Source organism: Mytilus californianus, unplaced genomic scaffold (assembly GCF_021869535.1).
Source record: "Mytilus californianus isolate M0D057914Y unplaced genomic scaffold, xbMytCali1.0.p SCAF_9, whole genome shotgun sequence".
NCBI lineage: Eukaryota > Metazoa > Mollusca > Bivalvia > Mytilida > Mytilidae > Mytilus > Mytilus californianus.
This window is the reverse complement of record NW_026262745.1, coordinates 84400456-84423478: the sequence shown is the minus strand read 5'-3', so window position 1 is coordinate 84423478 and position 23023 is coordinate 84400456. Positions and strand designations below refer to the sequence as shown.

Here is a 23023-nt window from a genome sequence, read left to right as displayed (position 1 = left end):
TTCCTTTACGCAATAGAAAAAGCTCTTGTCAAGAAATCCCTTCAAAACAAATTAATGCACAAGTTTTTATGTAACATAAATGTAAGAGTACACTTTTTGGCTCCAAATAAAAGCTACCTTAAATCTGATTAAAATTTAGACAAGGATTATATCACCTCTGTTTAATAGCAAAAATGAGATTAAATATATAGAAAACAAAAAGTTGCGTCCTAAGGACTCCCTGTCCCTCCAATTATCGCAATATCATATTTCAAAGTTCAGTGAACTGCAAAATCTGTTTTTATTTTCAACATTTCCAAAATTTTCAAAAGAACATGTGTAAAAAATTTCCATGGTTAACTGACTTAAACTAAAACCTTAACTTGTTACTGGACGGACTAGTGACCTGATGAACACACACAGAGACCAAAATACATAATGCCCCCTTACTATCATAGGTGAGGCAAGAAACACATAATAAAATTTAATGAATATTAAGTTCTGTGCATCAAAAAACTAGGGTCATTTCAGAAACTGGGCTCAAAATTCCTAAATCAAAACCATCCTTCATTTTGTGCAAAGAAATATATGTAGTTGCAATTTTCTAATGATCAGTCAATCACATGAATATAATTTAGTTTATTGTGAACAAACACAATGTCTTAGATGAATAACTACCATCACAAAAACATCTTAATACAAATAAATGTATGACTATGAAAGTTGGAGATCATTTAAAAAGTCAGAAATGCTGAATAAGCTTTATTCTTGTAACTTTACCTTAGTTCTGCCAGAACAACTTTTAAAATTTACCCGAGTTCAACAGATACCAGTTAATGTGTTGTTACAATCTGAATAGGATTAACCAATTGCAAGAAAATAGATTAACACATGAAAAGTTTCTGCTGTAAGACAGCTTTATCATCAGACACTAGAGTTTATAAATAAATATCTATTTCAAAATACAATACCTATAAATAGATTATTTTATGATAAATATTCAAAACATTGTTTCTCTCTACAAATTTTACCTATTCTAATATTTAAATTACTAACAACAGTATATTAACATTCATACAATGGTATATATAAATTCATTTTATAAAAAGGCACATAAAACTGCAAAAAGGGCAATAAAACTTGTAAAGTAAATAAGATAGAAGAAAATAACAAGATATATTTTGAGCTAACAAATATCCTACTCCTACAGAAAATTTCCTTTTTTTCATAAGGGCTATTCCATTAAAATATATGTGGGAGGGTAGGAAAGGGAAGTTTAATTATTGAGTGTGGGTCATGGGTCTTTTTTCAGTATGCATCTATTACCATTATGCAAAATTATCTAAAAAATGGTTCTTGGTTGTAGGGATATTTTGAAAGTCCCTTCCTACCCTCCCACATACATTTTAATGGAATAGCCCTAAAATAGGTTTCAATGCTATTATAAGTTTTAAATACTACTATAACAATGACATTATTATTATTTAGAGAACAGATACTAGATTCATTCACCATGCACAATTTATGCAATTTTCAGTATGGTTATATACATGTATGCATTTCATTTTGTAAATTGAATATCTGAGTATATATTTCAATGATAAATTTCATGAATAGGATGTTAAGAATGTTGTCCACGATGCACTGGTTTTTTTTTTATCTCAAAAGTAGTGGTAAAGTCTGGAAAATTAATAACTATCAAACCTACCCTATAAGGGTTTTAATTGCATGAATAAACTCTTTACCCCTCCACCCCCACCCCCAACCCAGCCCACCCCACCCCTCCCCAAAAAAAACCCCAAAAATGTTTTTGAAGTACAATATATAATCAAATTGGTTTGTTTTTCTCATAACTATCATCAGCAGATCTCTAACAGCTAATTCTATAAAAAAAAATGAAATTTGGGATAACATGCTTCTCTTATCCTATTCACTATAATTTAGACTAAACCTGAGCGCAGACAATTGATCATAATGGCTCAAGATAGGTTCTTATTTTGGATAGTGACCACACAATTAAAAATGTACATTCCATTTATAATGAATACATATTTCAAAAAGTAAATGATGCTTCACAAAACACACAAAAAAAACTGTTGATACTGACCATGGAATTAGATAACATAGCAAAATGGCCAAAACAAAATGACTAATGGCTTCTGTTAATAATTTATACTCATTATCTTTCATTTTCTGTATTTGCATAATGTAAAAGCAGCATCATCCAGCCATGCCAGTTATCACCTGTCCCATTAGAGCTTACAGATTCCATTGTCTTATTTGTTAATAACTTAAATGTAATACACATTATAATTTTTTTGGTTGCTTGAAAAAAGTTGACATAAATTGAATGCCCATTTGAAATTTATATTATCAGTTCATAAAATTTAAACATATTAAACAATAAAGCTCCACATCCTCATTTTATTCCAATGAATCTGTATGCTCCATGTGGATTGACAACAAATTTAATTTCCACAAAGATACACATAACTAACATCAATAAATGTATAATTATACAAATTTGTAGACAAAAGAATCATGAGTCACCCTTGAACTAAAGATCTCACTCTACAAGGCCCCCTACCCTCACACACAGGTTTGTCCCCAACTACTTTGTAGCATCAAGTGAAGAACTATGGCACAATAGTTTCTGATTTTGTTTCAGATTTAAAATATATGTAAAAACATCTTCATTAAAATACTTTTTCAAGTAACATTTGGTGAACTACTGCATCATTTCAATAACAAGAGGCTCACCTTACCCTGTATATCTCAACTGGTGCTAATATCATATATGGTTTATAGTCTCTACTGTGTGTCCCTCTTACCTCAAACAGAAGTATTCAATGCACACTAAAAATATTATATACATCCAGGGACTTTAAGTTAAAAGGATTGATTATCTTTTATAAAGATGCACAATCATTCAAAATTTTGAAACAATTTACAGTAAACATATGTGTGTGACATTGTCATCCTACATAGTGCTGACATCATCATTTTTAACTAAACAAGAAAATACACATGCCGAGAATAAAATATCACTTCCGCAAATGATTGTTAGCAGTTTTGTTCAATCAAAAAGGATATAATATACTATTATAAAAAACTAATATTAGTATAAGTTTAAAGGTGCTGTCAAACAAAGTATTCTATACAAAAATGTATTTCCATAAGTTCAAATAAATAACTTTTATATCCCATGCATGATGGTGGACATACTGGTTAGATAGGCTCCACACAAAAAAAACATCAGTGGAGGATTGTTTGTTTATTATCATTTAAGCAGTTCCCAAGATGAAGATCATTACATGAAAGTAAAAGATATTGATTGATGGATTGTTAGTGTTTAACTGCCACTTTCACCACTCTTGGCTATATCACTGCCACCAGTTTTTATTGATGGAGCATGCCAGAGAGCCGACTGATCCCCTGACCGTCGACAGGAAAACTAGCAGTCTTAGTCAATTTAGATTGGGGTTTAATTTATTGTAAAATATATTGTTTATGGTGCTAGTTATGAAAAATGCCTCCTATATAAACACTAACATTTTATTCTGGAACAGATTAATGAATTACCCTTAAATATCATAATTATCTAAAATTCAATATTGTTTTAATTTTCTTATGAGGAACATAGTAAAACAAAAACCATGATATTACAATAAAAAAAAATCACAGTTCATTTTCTAAAGTTTCAACTAAAAACAGCAATTTCAAATTTAATACAAACAAAGCACATGTGCTTTATACAAACAACAAATCATAACTGCTATTTGTATAACAATACATTAATTCAGAATACTAAATTTTCATCTAAAAATTAAAATCATAATAAAAACAACTAGAAAAATTAAAGCAGATCTCACAAATTATTATCCCCACCCCTTTTTACCTCAATTGTTTGTTTGTTGATGTTCAACACTACTTTCAGCAATCTTGACCTAATCATGGCAGCCAGTTTTTTGGTGGAGGAAGCCAGAGTACCCAAAGAGAACCATGCCCTTAAACTGGTAAACTGGCATAAGAAGTCCTTCTGCTTCTAAAATTAAACCTTCAAAATAACATCCAATTTTTTGCTATTTTGGACAAAATACTATGTAGTCCCACTTGTTTGGTAGATCAGTAAAAGTAAATCCCTAGAAAGATTTTAGTATAAATTGGACCAAAAAATCTGATTAGTTTGGTTGATAGGGTTATCATATAAAATTAAATAGGACAATTTCTAGAAATCCTGTCATATTGGTTTTGTTGGAAACTTTAAAAGTAAAGAACAATTTAATGCTAACTTGGACCAAATGATTACGGTATATTGGTTTAATATCTTTGAAAAGAAACTATAAAGTGATTGCAAAATAACGCATGGCTTTATGTCACCTATATGCCTACAAATATGAAGTAAATGTTTTAATTACAGCATAATGTAAGAATCAGTGTAAAAAAAAGTAGTGACCCCTCTAATTATATTTAATTAAAAAGACAGCCATCTATCATCATCAAATTATATTTCAGACAAGCTACAATACAGAATCATAAAAATTTGCTATTTGTAAAAATATAAAAAAAAACCATGAGTTTCTGTTGATGTGGGTTAAAATTGGGTCAATAGACACTAATTCTTTTTATGCACTGTAAACAGAAACAAATATAGGCTTTTCACAATCAAATTCAAGGGTAAATACTAAAGCCTTATACACAATTCACCAAATGAAAACACACAAGCTTTTTTTATATGGCCTTAGTTAATAAAATAGTTATATCAGCTTAAAATTGAAAATTGAAAAACAATTATACTAAAAGACAAAATTAATGTGTATTTAAACAATCCACTGGCTTTATATATCACTTAACTGTCAATGGTTGAAGTAAACAGTACTAAACTACAACCTTCATTTACTCCCAGTGAACTCCTTCTTTCTTTTTCACAAGGAGCGCAACTTTCATTTCACCTTTGCCTTTTACCTGTATTGAACCACGTTCTTCAAATTCAAAAAAATCTCCAAGGATTTCAATAGTTTTGGATGGAACTTGGATCCTACCCATCACTCCTGTAGAGTACATCCTACTTGAAATGTTAACTGTATCCCCCCAAATATCATACAATAGTTTAGTGGTACCGATTACTCCAGAAGTTACTTCTCCAAAATTATAACCTATATTCAGAATGAAATCAAAATTAAATATACTATCGTTAAACCTTTGGACCACATTTTGCATTTCTATACAGAATTCCATCAGCGCCAATAAATGGCCGAATGGATGCTTGTTTTGGGCACGACTTACATCGTTTAAACCTGATGCTGCCATAAATGTACTGGTAATTGTCTTTATTTTCTCTACATCTTTAAAACGTTTATCATCTAAGAGATCTTCATAATCACTAACAAGTTCATTCAAGACTCTGAGATATTCACGTCCACCCTGATAAGATTCATCATAAAATTCATTGAAGTTAACTATAGTTGCAAATATTACTCCTACATCTTTATGGTTTTTGGAGAATTTAGATGTGGTTTTGAGTTGTTCTGAGACATGTTGAGGAATAATATTGTGGAGTAACCAATCAGCTTGTTCTTTATTTTCTTTCATCTGCTGCTTAGCCTTAGCAGCCCCAGAATCACCATGGAAACTGACACGATAACTAATCTCAAATTCTCGGTTTAGAAACCAGATGAGTAAAAACAACAGTAATATATCTAAAATTAGTTCAAAAATAAGTTTATGGTGACCAGAAAAAAGATGAGTTGGATAAGTGGTTGCATCTACGTATGGTGGCATGGTAGAATTACCCGTCACATTTAGTATAACAGACATTGTGGTTGATACTGGCTGTGGTATGAAACACAACTCTACACCAAGCAGAATCAGTAATGTAATCCCGGCTAATGCAGCTAACATGGACTTCATCCAGGAACTCAGCATAGTAAAGTTACAATAATGTAACATAGCCATTACTATGCAATAGCAGAAGAAACGGTCTTGCAGCATTGAACTAAGCACTAGCTGACACGACATATTAGAATAGACAGCTATTACAGGTATACTAGCTAAAACAGCTCCAACTAAGTTACGGCAATACCAGCCAGACAGAAAATGTACGCAACTTGGACAGTCAGCTACTTTTTTCTCATGGCATTTAATATCAGTGAATGTATGCACTAATGCCAACACTTCAATTAATAATGAGACAACAAAAACTGTGATCCATGCTATATTCCTGTTGAAGATAATGAAACAACAAATTGATATCAAAGAGAAAATGATGAATGATACAACTGTTTCTAACAAAGCATGATACCGTGGAGAAGATACAGTGTTCTGGTACTTTAAATCTTCATCATATCGATTCCTATATGCATGTTCCAGATCCATTTTGAGAAAACTAAGAGTAAGTTGATTAATAGGAGGACGGTAAAACAATTCTTTGTTTTTGATATCCACTTGTAGACAAGTGATGATCTGTTGATCATTTATTCTGTGCATTTCCAGCCGATGCTGCCAAGTATCATTCATAGGCACCATGGCTGGATCCTTTATTTCTTCTGAAAAAAAATCAAACAAATTCAGTAATTTTAACATAATACATTGTAAATTCAGAAATGTGTGTGCAATTTAATTTGATTGATTGATTAGTGTTTAATGCCACTTTCAGCACTATTGTGCTATTTTGTTGCGGTCAGTTTTTATTGGTGGAGGAAGCCGGAGTGCCCGGCACGATAACCAACCATCAGTAGGAAAACTGACAATCCTAGTCAATTAAGATTGGAGTCATGCACTATTAAATTTGAATGATTAATAACCAATTTCCAATACTATGGATTAATTTATTTTTAAAGGTACCAATTTTCGTGGTTTGAAGGAAAAATATACGTTTTAAGATATTCAATTTCATGGTTTTGTCAAAGTCTGCAAAAAAGATTTTAGAAAATTGATTCTTGTTGAACATTTACATTTTGAGTTTCGTCTATTACCATGAAATCCATCAAAACTAGTATCCCATGAATAATAATGAATCCACAGTATACACATAAGCTATGTATACTAAAACTAAGGCTACTTTAGGCCTCAGGCAAAAAAGACCTTGTCCACTTTTTGGTCATTCTGTTTAGGCTATTTTGGTTTGAATGCTCTTTTGTTAGGTACTGATGATTCTTTGAAATTTTCATTGAGATCAAGTCCATTGTTAAGAAGAATATGTGGATATAAGATGACTAATCTCTTTAGTAGATATGGCTAAGTCAGTTTTGCTATGAGAATCCCAAAACATCATTTGGATAAAAAATCAACAGAATGCGCACAATACCATAAAACGCCATTAGATACTTACAATTCTCAGGAAACTTCATTTATAATAGCATCCAGGATCTAATTTACAAGGAATTAAAGATCAACACAAAAGATGATTGCATAAACACTAGGTTTAGTATATATCCCAACTTCAGTAAGTGAGGATATAATGATAACAAGTCAAGTTTTAGGTGGTAGTTTGTATTGACCAAATTTTAGGTGGTAGTTTGTATTGACCAAGTTTTAGGTGGTAGTTTGTATTGACCAAGTTTTAGGTGGTAGTTTGTATTGACCAAGTTTTAGGTGGTAGTTTGTATTGACCAAGTTTTAGGTGGTAGTTTGTATTGACCAAGTTTTAGGTGGTAGTTTGTATTGACCAAGTTTTAGGTGGTAGTTTGTATTGACCAAATTTTAGGTGGTAGTTTGTATTGACCAAGTTTTAGATGGAAATTTGTATTGACCAAGTTTTAGGTGGGGAGTTTTTTATTGACCAAGTTTAAGGTGGGAGTTTGTATTGACCAAGCTTTAAGTCAAGTTTCAGGTGGGAGTTTGTATTGACCAAGCTTTAAGTCAAGTTTCAGGTGGGAGTTTGTATTGACCAAGCTTTAAGTCAAGTTTTAGGTGGGAGTTTGTATTGACCAAGCTTTAAGTCAAGTTTTAGGTGGGAGTTTGTATTGACCAAGCTTTAGGTGGGAGTTTGTATTGACCAAGCTTTAGGTGGGAGTTTGTATTGACCAAGTTTTAGGTGGGAGTTTGTATTGACCAAGCTTTAAGTCAAGTTTTAGGTGGGAGTTTATATTGACCAAGCTTTAAGTCAAGTTTTAGGAGGGAGTTTGTATTGACCAAGCTTTAAGTCAAGTTTTAGGTGGGAGTTTGTATTGACCAAGCTTTAAGTCAAGTTTTAGGTGGGAGTTTGTATTGACCAAGCTTTAAGTCAAGTTTTAGGTGGGAGTTTGTATTGACCAAGCTTTAAGTCAAGTTTTAGGTGGGAGTTTATATTGACCAAGCTTTAAGTCAAGTTTTAGGTGGGAGTTTGTATTGACCAAGCTATAAGTCAAGTTTTAGGTGGGAGTTTGTATTGACCAAGCTTTAAGTCAAGTTTTAGGAGGGAGTTTGTATTGACCAAGCTTTAAGTCAAGTTTTAGGTGGGAGTTTATATTGACAAAGCTTTAAGTCAAGTTTCAGGTGGGAGTTTGTATTGACCAAGCTTTAAGTCAAGTTTTAGGAGGGAGTTTGTATTGACCAAGCTTTAAGTCAAGTTTCAGGTGGGAGTTTGTATTGACCAAGCTTTAAGTCAAGTTTTAGGAGGGAGTTTGTATTGACCAAGCTTTAAGTCAAGTTTCAGGTGGGAGTTTGTATTGACCAAGCTTTAAGTCAAGTTTTAGGAGGGAGTTTGTATTGACCAAGCTTTAAGTCAAGTTTCAGGTGGGAGTTTGTATTGACCAAGCTTTAAGTCAAGTTTTAGGAGGGAGTTTTTATTGACAAAGCTTTAAGTCAAGTTTCCCTGAACTTAAGGGCATTAAGCATTATCTAATCATGTAACTTAAAGGTCCATCATTTTTATTCTTCAGTCAAAATATCCTATTAAATGGACTGATTTAAAAAGAATATTCAAGACATTAATCTTGTGATCTGAGAATTTGTAATTCTTTGGATATTGTTTCATATTTTTTACATTAGGAGCCTTTTATAGTCGACTTTACAGTAAGGGTTTTCTCATTGTTGAAGGCCGTACAGTTGCCTAATACCAAATATACTAACCACCCCTACCAATTTTATCCAAGGACTGTTCACTAGCATCATAATATCCACTGCTGTGTCTACGATGGAGAAGTTCTGTGGGAGATACGCCATTCACATCAGCACCCTGCAAATATAGTCAACATACAACATATATAATAGTTAGTATAAACCCTACAAATAGGCTAAACAGGGTCTTTCATACCTGACTATGCAGTATAGATTTTGCTCATTGCTGAAGGCTGTAAAGTGACCTAAAGTTGTTAACTTCTATGTCATTTGTTCTCTGGTTGAGAGTTGTCTCATTGGCAATCATACCACATTTTCTTATTTTTATATCCGTCTTTATTTGTTGTTTACCACATGAACTGAACTTTTACACTTTGTGTTAAACCTGTAAATCACCTGAGATCACCCCCGGTTTTTTGTGGGGTTTGTGTTGCTCAATCTTTAGTTTTCTATGTTGTGTTTGGTATACTGGGGTACTGTTGTTTGTCTTTTGATTGTTTTTTGCCATGGCTTTGTCAGTTTTTTTTCGACTTAGGAGTTTGAATATCCCTGGTATCTTTCGCCTGAGACTCTTTTACTTCTAGAGACATTTTTAAACTGAAAACTTTTTTAAACTTCACTGTTTGCTTACATCCACATCATTTGGACTCTGGTGAACAGAACTTTGTCTAATTGGCAGTCATAACATATCTCCTTATTTTCATCTTGTATAAGGCAATATGAGAGAGTTTCCCCATCTTGGATGTCAAATGACAGCATGTGATGGAGCAAGATTTTAACTGAAATCATCAAATTAATTTCAAAGCTGAAATACAATTTATTTGTGGCACTTTGCATTGAATGAAAGTGATGCAATGATTTTTATCTTTTGGTCATAACTTTCCTAACAAAATAGAATTTTTGTGATAATCTTTTTTTTAAGTGGTCTTTTATAAGGGAAGATAACTCAGAGAATTTAGTTTTATAAAAGAATGTACAATTATAAATTCATTCAGTTTGTCATGAAGCAAGAAAATAAGTGCGGTGACCACAAATTTTTATTCATATTTTCTGGCATGTCTGGCAGCCTTTTGTAAGAGCCTTTTTCTATTTTATCTCAAATTTCAATCATAAAACGTTCTTTCTAGTCCCATAAAAGGCCTGAGAACACAGTTATTTCATAGTGCATTTCTTTCAGACAAAAAAACACAAATTAAAAAAATCGTACCTGCTCTATCCAAAAAGATTTTTACAGTATAGTGTACTACTTTTCAGACCAATTATATCAAAATTATAGAAAAGTCAATCGGCTCTAACTCAAAATATGGACAATTTTATGTTAAGGGGATCTGTAATTCAGTTTGACTGCTTCAGACATAATAATTTTTGACCTTTTCAAACTGGACCAAATCACTATTTTACCTAAAAATTCATGCCCCAAATTTTTTTTACATGTAATTTCATCCCCCTACCTATTATTTTTTGCATGAAATATAAAGGAATAAATTTTGAAGATATATGAAAAAAATTTGCAAGTTATACACTGTCCACACGAGGTACTCTATTCGTAGACAACGAAAATCAAAGGAAGATAACTGTGTCCCCCTATCAATAGTGCCTTTTCTGTTTATATAATCCAAACAAATTATAATTTTTAATAACCTGCAGATTAAATCAAGCTAAGTGTTAAATACTTTTAATATATTTTTCATATGTTTTTGCTCCTATACTACCAATTGTCTTATTCAAAGGGTATATTTTTTTTTCGAATAAGACAAGTGTTGTGTTTTAGGTAGTATGGGAGCATAAACAGAAAATGAAAGATTTTTTTTACACTTTGAGAAAGTGTAGTTCATAAATCCAAAGGATTCAGATAAGACAGGATTCACTCTATGTAAAATGATGAATATTATACATAACTCAGGTGAAACAGAGTTTGGTTAATTAGAAAATTCTCACTGAAAAAATTCTGTCATAATTCCAATATCCATAACTAAATTACAAGCTAAGCTAACCTTAGAATCAAAATGATTTGATAGTCTGGATCCAACTTTCTCTTTGGTCTCCTGAAAATATATTATGTACAATATTAATATTTTCATTGAACGGTAGGGTTTTTAACTTGTTAGTTTACAGGTTTTTAATAATAAAAGTTTGGGTCAGTTGATCAAAATATAAAAGAAGAATCTGTCTGACAACACGAATGCCCCCACTGAAGTTTTGCAATTTTCCAAATTAAAAGGGGGCATAACTCCAGACGGTAAATGACTCACAACCCAAATTTAAACTCTGTCTGTGTGTTGTGGTTCTTAGTAATGTGCACAAGTTTCATAAAATTTGAATGAGGCCAACTTAAGTTAAAAGTGTGGAAATGAAAATGGGACAGATGGACAGACGAAAAGACTGACGGAAGACTTCAGGGGTAACATTTAATGCCCCCATTGCATACGGCACTAGATCAAAACAAGAATGTGTCCATAGTGCACGGATGCCCCACTCGCACTATCATTTTCTATGTTCAGTGGACCGTGAAATTGGGGTCTAAACTCTAAAATGGCATTAAAATTAGAAAGATCATATCATAGGGAACATGTGTACTAAGGCCATAAAAAAGAATATGTTTGTTTGCCCTAACCCTACCTACCCAGAAAATATCTGCCTACTCAAAATCTTTTATTGTCTTGATGTGAAAATTTTTTTTTTTAATCAGATAGGCATGAAGACTAAACACAAGAGTGCACACGCTGAAATGTCTCGCCTTCTTTACTAACCATTGATATTATGTTGATAGTCCTAAATGAAAGCTTTACTACAACTATTACATAAACTTAACATGATCCAAGAAAATGAAGTCAAGGTCATATAAATCAAACGAGAAATACATGTACACCTTACAATCATTCAATACACTAAATATAGTTGACCTATGCTTATAGTTTCTAAGAAACAGACTTAACCAAGAAAACTAAACATTGACCAATGAATCGTGAAAATGAGGTCAAGGTCAGATGAACCATGCTAGGCAGACATGAACAGCTTACAATCCTTCAATACAACAAATATAGCTGACCTATTGCTTATATTTTAAGAAAAACAGACTGAAACACATAAACTTAACACTGAGCAATGAACCGTGAAAATGAGGTCAAGGTCAAATAAAACCTGCGAGACTGACATGTACATCATAGAATATTTCCATACACCAAATATAGTTGACTTATTGCATATAGTATAAGAAAAGAAAGACCAAAACTCAAAAACTTAACTATAACCACTGAACCATGAAAATGAGGTCAAGGTCAGATGACACCTGCCAGCTAGACATGTACACCTTACAATCATTCCATACACCAAATATAGTAGTCCTATTGCATAAAGTATAAGAAAAACGGACCAAAACACAAAAACTTAACAATAACCACTGAACCATGAAAATGAGGTCAAGGTCAGATGACACCTGCCAGATAGACATGTACACCTTACAATCATTCCATACACCAAATGTAGTAGACCTATTGCATTAAGTATAAGAAAAACGGACCAAAACACAAAAACTTAACTATAACCACTGAACCATGAAAATGAGGTCAAGGTCAGATGACACCTGCCAGCTAGACATGAACACCTTACAATCATTCCATACACCAAATATAGTAGACCTATTGCATACAGTATAAGAAAAACGGACCAAAACACAAAAACTTAACTATAACCACTGAACCATGAAAATGAGGTCAAGGTCAGATGACACCTGCCAGTTGGACATGTACACCTTACAGTCCTTCCATACACTGAATATACTAGACCTATTGCTTATAGTATCTGAGATATGGACTTGACCACCAAAACTTGACCTTGTTCACTGATCCATGAAATGAGGTCGAGGTCAAGTGAAAACTGTCTGACAGGCATGAGGACCTTGCAAGGTACGCACATACCAAATATAGTTATCCTATTACTTATAATAAGAGAGAATTTAACATTACAAAAAATCTGAACTTTTTTTTCAAGTAGTCACTGAACCATGAAAATGAGGTCAAGGACATTGGACAGTTGACTGACGGAAACTTCGTAACATGAGGCATCCATATACAAAGTATGAAGCATCCAGACCTTCCACCTTCTAAAATATAAAGCTTTTAAGAAGTTAGCTAACGCCGCCGCCGCAGCCGGATCACTATCCCTATGTCGAGCTTTCTGCGACAAAAGTCGCAGGCTCGACAAAAATCTGACACTTCAATTTCTGTTAGCCGAAAAAAGAAAAGAAAATGCCTACCTACCTACCCACTGTCTCTACTTTTGGGTAGGGTTTGGGCAAAACAAAATATTTTTAGGTGTGGCCTAAGTTTCCAGTTGATTGGACTTCAAATTCATCAAAAACTACCTTGACCAAAAACTTTAACTTGAAAGACCAAAAACTTTAATAGGAAGCGGGACAGATGGACGGACTGACAAATGGACGAACGGACAGACGAACGAACGGACGCACTGACCGAAAAACATAATGCCCATAAATGGGGCATAAAAATAGGGTCTGAGGATCTAAAACCAACAAATAAAAATCCTAGCCTTATGTTGAAAGTCAAAGAATCTAAAATAATCACAAACTTTTTTCAAGTACAAGGAACATAGGAAGAAGTGATATAAGATAACATTTTTCTAATATTAAGATATCTGAAAATCATATGTCAGATTTAATCAAACATTTTTGAAAATTAGAGTTGTCTACCTTCTGCTAGAAAATTACTAATAGGATACATTATTGTGAGATACTTCTTTATGTATACATTCAATTGAGGATTTTTTGCACAACAGTAACAATAAGAACCCTTTAACATAAGGTAACCAATGGCTACCATAAACATGTACTAGGAACATTAAAAGCCATTTAACACAACTACTGTGAATTCATTTATTTTCCTGGGTATCAATTTTCATGAATTAAAAAAAAATTCGTGGATATTTGATTTTGTGGTTTTGCCATAGTCTGTATATAACCTTATAGAAAATATGTAATTCTTTGAAGTCTTAATTCGTGGTTCACCTGTACCCACGAAATCCACAGAAATTTAAGTATCCAACGAGTAATAATGAATCCACAGTATTGTTTGTGTACCTGTTGAATGTATAATGCAGTTGTTATAGGTAATGAAGCATTTACAATGTTTTAATTGTGTACCATCTACCATAAAATATCTTATAAGATCTAGAAACAAAAATTCAAAGCATAAATTGAAAATAAACAAGAAATTATTTTCAGTCCATCCTTGCAATGTTTATTTAAGAGGCAGCTCTTTTCTTTCATATAGAAAGTTGTCAAATCAGTTCAACACAGCTTTCTTTGAAATATGCAAAGGTATTTCATATTTTTATGACAGGGTCCAGATGCCAATCCCGGATTTTTAAAAAAGGGGGACCCAAAAGTAGGCAACATTTGGAGTGGAATATTCAACTTAACTTAAAACCCACAAATAAATCTCACTTGTACATGTTGTATAGCATTTAGTATTAGAATGTCACAATGTAGCAAAGAAACACTATGGAAATGCAAGTTTACAATATATAGAGCAAAATAGAACAAAATGTTATAATTTCTTGCCTTCTGATATGAATTGCAAACTGATACCTGAATTATCTCCCCTTACTAAGACACTCGATAGACCCTTCCTTGGCACACATTGGCAAACAGATACTTAGCTTTACTACCGTGGATTCATTATTATTTGTGGGGTTCATTTTTTACATGTATAAAGGTTAATAGTGAAGTTGAATGTCCAATTAAAATACAATTTTCTATAAAAGGCTTGTATGCAAAATTTGCATACTCACAGAATTGAGAACCTACAAAAATATAATTTTCCTAAATACAAAAAAAAAGTACCTACAAAATAAATGAATCCAGTCTCATGTTGACAAATGAACCTGTTAAATGGCACACATGGATACAACAGATAGTGAGATACTAGACCCCAGACACACACTGACAAAACAGATACAACACTTACCTCCCCTTCCCCAAAACACTTGGAGTTAAATACTTTTGTCTTGCACATGCATAAAATATTTGCCACCTGATGGCCCCTAATTAGAGTGCCACTGGAAATTAAGTAAAATAGAATGAACCATTAAGTACTAGACACTTACCCCTCCTTCCCCTGTAGCACCAGAGAGACCAATCTGTTCTATTTCAACAGTAACATTGTCTGTCTCCCCCAACTTCTCCAAATCTCCACTAGAAGCTTTAGGACTGATTGCTGTTGATCTCTTCTTTGGTTTATGAATAAAATAAGTCTTTATAACTGAAATCAAGCATACTTTGTCAGTATCATCCAATAAATAAAACTTCTACTTCTGTCTAAAAAACTTAATTAAGCAGACCAAACTTTTTAAAATGTTCTTCAATAAGGAAGACTTCATTTGCTAAAGGACAACGAATTGTAGTACTATTTTTATAAAATTTTGTCAGTTTAGGCAAATGTTAAATGTACTATATGAGCCCCCCCCCCTCCTCATTTCATAGAGGGAGAACTTATTACAGCATACAAGAATGAAGAAGTTGATTTTCTGGTTTTCTCATCATGCTCATTATAAAGAGGAATTTGTATGTGTTGTAAGCATGTAGTATGTATTTGTCAGACAGAATTAAGTAACAATGACTGTAATATTCTATTGGTACATACCAAACTGTAGTTCTAGTTACAGACAGAATTAAGTAACAATGACAATTATATCCTATCTATACATACCAAACAGTAGATCTAGTTACAGACAGAATTAAGTAACAATGACAATTATATCCTATCTATACATACCAAAACAGTAGTTCTAGTTCCACTAGGTATTTATTGTTAGTTAAAAATCTACAGATATATACATTTTGAATATAAATCACACTGGTTTCTTGTCTCAGTCTGAAAACTGTTTAACTTAAGTATCACACTGTGTCCTTGTTTAATTATATATCAACCCCGACTTCAACAGAAAAGTCTAAAAGACATTAACATAGGGTCCTTACATAATAACAGACTGGCACAGACATTAGTCCTAAGACTATGGCATTGATATATCATTTATGCATTACAAACAAAAATTTGTCACAGGAAAACTTGACAAAAGTAATGATAGAACAAATTGCTTTTATTCTATATAAAAGAACCGCGGGTCATCGAAAAAAATACAACATGCGTCCTTGATAGGTTTCTTAGCAATTAATTCACACCAAAGTTATGTTAAACCAAATTGGGAAAACTTGCAGATCTACAGATAGTATTATGAAAGTATGGATTGACTGATTGATTGATTGATTGGTGTTTCACACCACTTTCAGCACTATTGGCTATTTTGTTGCGGTTAATTTTTATTGGTGGAGAAAGCCAGGGTGCCAAGAGAAAACTACCAACCTTCTGCAGGAAGATTGACAACCCTATATCTAGTAAATTAAGGTTGGAATTGAAAACATTAGCCACGTATGTGTGAGGAATGAACTCACAACCTTAGTGTTGACAGGCTTGTGATACAGTTAAAAGTATGTACAGACAATGGTTATATAATCTTTACACATAAAATAAAGGCAGACAATATCTTTTATGTTGTGCTAAGGAGACAGATTAACCAGATTTATAATAAATCTATAACCATTGATTTTATAGAGTAAAGATAATTTAATAACTATTCACAACTTATCCAATTTGAATAATATATACTAACAACAATCTTCCGATCACCGATTAATGACTTTTAAATGGTACCACAGTTCTACAAAGATCCTTAACAAATAATGGAATTCATACTACAATTACAAGAATCATATTGATTTGCATCACTAATCATGACAGTAGAAACCATTCATATGTTAATCAATTTCCTTGTAACTGGTCAGTTCAGGACAAATATTTAAATAAAAAGCTATTTCCTTGTAACTGGTCAGTTCAGGACAATAATTTAAATAAAAAGCTATTTTCCATGTAACTGGTAAGTTCAGAACAAAAATTTAAATAAAAAGCTATTTTCCTTGTAACTGGTCAGTTCAGGACAAATATTTAAATAAAAAGCTATTTTCCGTGTAACTGGTCAGTTCAGGACAAATATTTACATAAAAAGCTATTTCCTTGTATCTGGTCAGTTCAGGACAAAATTTTAAATAAAAAGCTATTTTCCGTGTAACTGGTCAGTTCAGGACAAAAATTTAAATAAAAAGCTATTTTCCTTGTAACTGGTCAGTTCAGGACAAATATTTAAATAAAAAGCTATTTCCTTGTATCTGGTCAGTTCAGGACAAATATTCAAATAAAAAGCTATTTTCCATGTAACTGGTCAGTTCAGGACAAACTTTTAAATAAAAAGCTATTTTCCTTGTAACTGGTCAGTTCAGGACAAATATTTAAATAAAAAACTATGACAAGTGTGCATGATACCCCCATAAATTGTTGCAACAATAAAATTGGATATAATTATAGAAGGCATTTAATCAGAAGCAAATAAAATGGATCTGTAGAAAAAACAGGCATGAGGGCAGCCTTAGATGTATAAATATTGTGTCAAATATGACTGTTAAAAAGTCCCTTATATGTATCTGGAATGACAAACCAAAAGCAAGTCTGCATTCACCAATCCCAACAACAGTGTTGAGCTTGTAAAATTTGACCCAAGCATACTTGAGCTAGTGCATGACATTTTTTAAAATGCATTTTTGTGCTGCTATAGAACACAATCAATTAATGATAGTTCTGACTGATAAAAAACTATCAATTTTCAGAGATTTTTTTATCTTATTTAATTTAATTAATGCAGAGTGTAGAACCATAAATTTTATGAATGAAAATCGACACAAAATATGATTTGGAAGGTCTCAGATTTTTACCAGACAATATTCAACCTTATCTGAACATTTATGAATGTAAATTTTCAAAGTCTTCTTTTTTGGAACACACATTTGGTCTTGTAAAGAGTCACTCATTGCTTGACCAAAAAAAATCTAACTTGACTGTCGTATATCACCAAAGTCAAATGAAATGAACATTTTGGAATTACTGCAAATTGCATGCTATAAAAATTCATGATACTGATTCTGTACTCATTACTAATATAGACGTTGCCTTCCTGATTAAATATACTTTCATATTACAGACACAAATTACCTTTTTGATCCTCTTTATGTCTTACAGAAAACTGAGATGTTTCTTTATTATAATCTTCAATCAATACTTTGTATGTCCTGTTATCTGAAATCAAAAATAACTCATAATAAATGACAATATCTATAAGGATGAAACTTGATTACCTCAGTTAAATAATGCATTCAACATTACCCTAAGATTTATAGAATAACGGCATTTTTTTTATTGACTTTGTCAGCAAGGATATCTTGCCAGACCACTAGGGGGAGTTGATATATATTCAAGTTAATGGAGTCTGTTGTATAAAAACTCACACCATTATTCTTTTTATTGGTGATATTTTATTTCAATATCTTTTCTTGAGTTAGAATAAAAAAGTGGTTGAAATAACTCTTTAAACATTTAGAAAGAAATAACTCTTTAAACATTTAGAAAGAAATAACTCTTTAAACATTTAGAAAGAAATAACTCTTTAAACATTTAGAAAGAAATAACTCTTAAAACATTTAGAAAGAAATAACTCTTTAAACATTTAGAAAGAAATAACTCTTTAAAACATTTGGAAAGAAATAACTCTTTAAACATTTAGAAAGAAATAACTCTTTAAATATTTAGAAAGAAATAACTCTTTAAACATTTAGAAAGAAATAACTCTTTAAACATTTAGAAAGAAATAACTCTTTATTAAAAATTTAGAAAATGTTGCTACAGTTGTTTGGTTGTATGAATTTCATTGATAAATTCAAAATGAATCAATAGACATGAAAAATGTGAAATTGCAGCATTGTAAGGTGAAGTCATTGCCTAATATTTTTGAGTATCATTTCCTGATCTCAATATTTTTGATATTTTGGCAGTCTGATCAAAGGGAAAATATACAAATTGCCAATAACTTTCATTGTTATTCATAACAAATCTTTTGTTTCAACATCTTCAAAGACTTCATAGAGTTTTTATTTGGATGCAGTCACTGTGTACTGTTGGGTTGATGTCAAATGTATTACCATACTGCTATGACATACAAATGCACACAACAAATGTATTACCATACTGCTACGGCATACAAATGCACACAACAAATGTATTGCCATACTGCTATGACATACAAATGCACCCAACAAATGTATTGCGATACTGCTATGACATACAAATGCACACAACAAATGTATTGCGATACTGCTATGACATACAAATGCACACAACAAATGTTGTTATCACATAGTCCGTTTCTATGTATGTTGGCGTTTTTGTTTTTGTAGCAGTTCAGTGTTTCTGTTGTTCCGTTTTGTTTCCTCTTATAGTTAATGTGTTTCCCTCAGTTTTGGTTTGTGACCCAGATTTGTTTCAGTTCAATCTATTTATGACTATTGAACAGCGGTATACTACTATTGCCTTTATTTACCATACTGCTATGACATACAAATGTACACAACAAATGTATTGCCATACTGCTATGACATACAAATGCACACAACAAATGTATTGCCATACTGCTATGACATACAAATGTACACAACAAATGATTTGCCATACTGCTATGACATACAAATGTACACAACAAATGTATTACCATACTGCTATGACATACAAATGTACACAACAAATATTACCATACTGCTATGACATACAAATGTACACAACAAATGTATTGCCATACTGCTATGACATACAAATGCACACAACAAATGTATTACCATACTTCTATGACCATGATGACATACATATGTATTGAATATACCTATTATTAATGTGATGCCAGAGAAACAGCAGTTTAGAAGGTAAATCATCCCAACGTGTCCTTGCTTGTCTAGTTCAATTTCTGTCTCAACTATCACAACATCTGTTATATATACTGAGTGCCAATACAAACATAACACTTACAGGGCTACTTTTATATTCCCCTGAGTAAAAATTCAAACATATATATCTACTTTGGAAGTTGACCAATCTTTGTAAGATTTTAGAGATTTCTGCATACTGAATATTTCTGGCAATTTTGTGATCTTTAAGATTTCAAATTTGAGATCTAAACATTTACTAAAATTCAACATTTTTATTCAAAATATAAAGTAAAGCATGGAAAAATTAAACCATAATGAATCCTGTTGACACTCAGTATATAATACCTTGCTGATTAAAAGAAATCTCTGGTTAGTCTGAGCTAGGTAGAAAGCATGTACATGTATATTCACTGTAGACAATGAATAATTATTAATGCTGGATCTTAAATAAATCTTAACCAAATTTCGGGAGATTGTGGCATGTATAGACTCAGACAATGATCTACAAGATCAAACCACATTCTCAGTATAAGGCCAAAAAAAAATATGTGTGTTTCCGGTTTCCAGACTGACCCTATTTTTTTAAAGCCGATTTGCTGACCCTAGCATTTTTTTCGGCAAAAATCGGAAATTCCGGAATTACTCAGATCTCGTTCCGGCAACCGTTCCTCATTTCTCATTATTATATCACCCAACATGGCGGCACACATGCTAGCCGCATCCCCATCCAATCTACAAGTTACTAGTCTATTGGCTTTAAGATTCTTAAAATGTGACCACATGGATATTAAGAAAAAGGAAATCATGGTTGTAGAAAACCGCAGAACACTGCTAGATGTTTTCAAAGATAAACACGGTAAAATGACAAAAACAATTAAAAATTACATGCAACACAGGGCTCAATGGACAACGCTGGAACATGTTTTGAAGTCCAACCAAATATGATTATTGGGGACCTCATTAGCACAAAGACCCTATGGCAAAAAGTGCTAAGATCTTGCAAACTCAATTGAACTCGTCTGTTGGAAATGTGTTTGTATGTTCAATATATTAAAATAAGGTGTTGATAGAGTTATTTTGACATGTGTTTTGAAATTATATTTGCCCTGACATCTTGTCAGAAGTGCAAATTGTACTTTTGCAATCACTTGGCATCTGTCTTCATGCATCAATTATGACATTTATTGAAAAGCAGAGGACATTTACCATGGTCCATCTTTGTTGGCTAAGTCCCTGGATGTAGTCTTAGTACCTTGATATGTGAGACTTGATTGATGATTGGTGAAAATTCTATTCATGGTTTATCTTTATTTCACTTTTATTGCTGTATATGTATCATAGGCACACATATGCATACAAACATACATTGGCTATTTTTTTATTAAAAAAAAAAAAACCCTACCTACGTAACCCTATTTTTTTCAATCATGAAACAGTAAACACACATATTTTTTTTTTTAGCCTAAATTTAAATGAATTATTGTTTAGATTTTCATTATGCATATAAATATAGAATAACCCTTGACAATACAGTGGAACATGTGAATCTTAAAGACAGTGTATGAAGGTCTTTTGTCAGTTACATGGACAGCATATATTTTCAAAAGTAGAAATTTGGCACCTTATAAATGCTCCCCCAATTTCAGCTACACATTGGTGAATGTTCCTAAACATACCATTGGCCAATAATTATCAATTGAAAAATTAAATGACCCCTCATTTGGCATTTATTTTTGGCATTTGTTAACGGTAAACATTTCACTTAATAATGAATCCATTAAATCTCTGTACTTAAGTTTCAAGTTGATGTGACCACAAACTACCTGAAACCAAACCTTTAAACATACTATAAACCAAACATTTAACCTACTATAAACCAAACCTTTAACCTACTATAAAACAAACCTTTCACCTACTATAAACCAAACATTTCTCCTACTATTATGACTATAAACCAAACCTTTAACCTACTATAAACCAAACCTTTAACCTACTATAAACCAAACCTTTAACCTACTATAAACCAATCATTTAACAAGGTACCATAAACCAAACCTTTAACCTACTATAAACCAATCATTTAACAAGGTACTATAAACCAAACCTTTAACCTACTATAATATTAATTCAAACCTTTAGCCTACTATAAACCAAACATTTAACCTTCTATAAACCATACCTTTAACCTACTATAAACCAAACATTTAACCTACAATAAACCAAACCTTTAACAGACAGGAAAAACATTAAACACTCTGCAGCTTTGTTGTATGGGAGTGTGCTTTCTCTAGTATCTTTTAAAAGCACCGTGAGATTTAAAATAGCACTATTTTCCAAAAAGTACAGCATCACATTAATAATCCATTCGTATCTGTTCCAACAATTAGCATCATGGTAAAAAATATAGCAACATGGTACCATAGTGCTATACAAGGTCCAGCAGAGAACACTGGAAATTATATGCAAAAAGAAACCTGAATCATAAGCACTATTACTATAATTAAAGTGTTATAGATCAAATCTATAACTTCTTGATCAGGGGCAAGTGTTCTCCATTCAAGTACATAATTATTTGAATACATTTACAATTATCTAGATTTACTAAACAAAAGTCAATATTTATCAATTCAATAATAAATTGCTTCTATAAATAGACCTGGATATGTCAATAATAGAGAAAACATTTGTACTGGTATAACTATTGATTAGCTATATGATTCTGCCTAGCTTTTTACCCTGGTTTTTCTTGATTAGGCCAAACAAAATGTATGTATAGATCAGATTTCAATCTTTGAAAATAACATATGTATAGGTTTTCAATAGTCATTGCTTATACTGTATGAAGAATCAATAACTCACTCCAAACACTCAAAAATCTTTTAATAGAATGCTCTGAAGATAATTTTTTTTCAAATTAAGCCTTACAATTTTTTGTATTCCTGTCAGCAAAATTGACTATGGATTATAATTAGCTTAGTTTGAGGAAAAGAGTCAACTTTGAAGTTTTCTGCATAATACCAATTTTCAAGCTAGGTAAGACTATAAAATAGCCCAGATGTTTAACAAATTACTCCAATATGATACCTTGTAGTATTACATTCTGTTACTTTTGTTTAACAAGAATTATCT

At 32.1% G+C, this 23023-nt stretch overlaps 1 protein-coding gene across 3 annotated transcripts in view; it reads right to left on the bottom strand.

Moving 5' to 3' along the window:
• Nucleotides 1–1766: 1766 nt before the first annotated feature.
• The window catches only part of LOC127714109 (adenylate cyclase type 9-like), a 33513-nt gene continuing 12256 nt past the window's right edge, over nt 1767–23023 (bottom strand). For 2 of the 3 annotated variants that reach the window (XM_052220084.1, XM_052220085.1), the window contains exons 3-7: nt 18135–18218; nt 15142–15296; nt 11013–11063; nt 9031–9136; nt 1767–6524 (exon numbers count right to left, since the gene is read on the bottom strand). In XM_052220084.1, the coding sequence (XP_052076044.1) occupies nt 4876–6524; nt 9031–9136; nt 11013–11063; nt 15142–15296; nt 18135–18218 (2045 nt within the window). In that variant the 3' untranslated portion in view covers nt 1767–4875. The remainder of the gene's footprint in view (nt 6525–9030; nt 9137–11012; nt 11064–15141; nt 15297–18134; nt 18219–23023) is intronic. The other variant, XM_052220086.1, reaches the window with a different exon arrangement.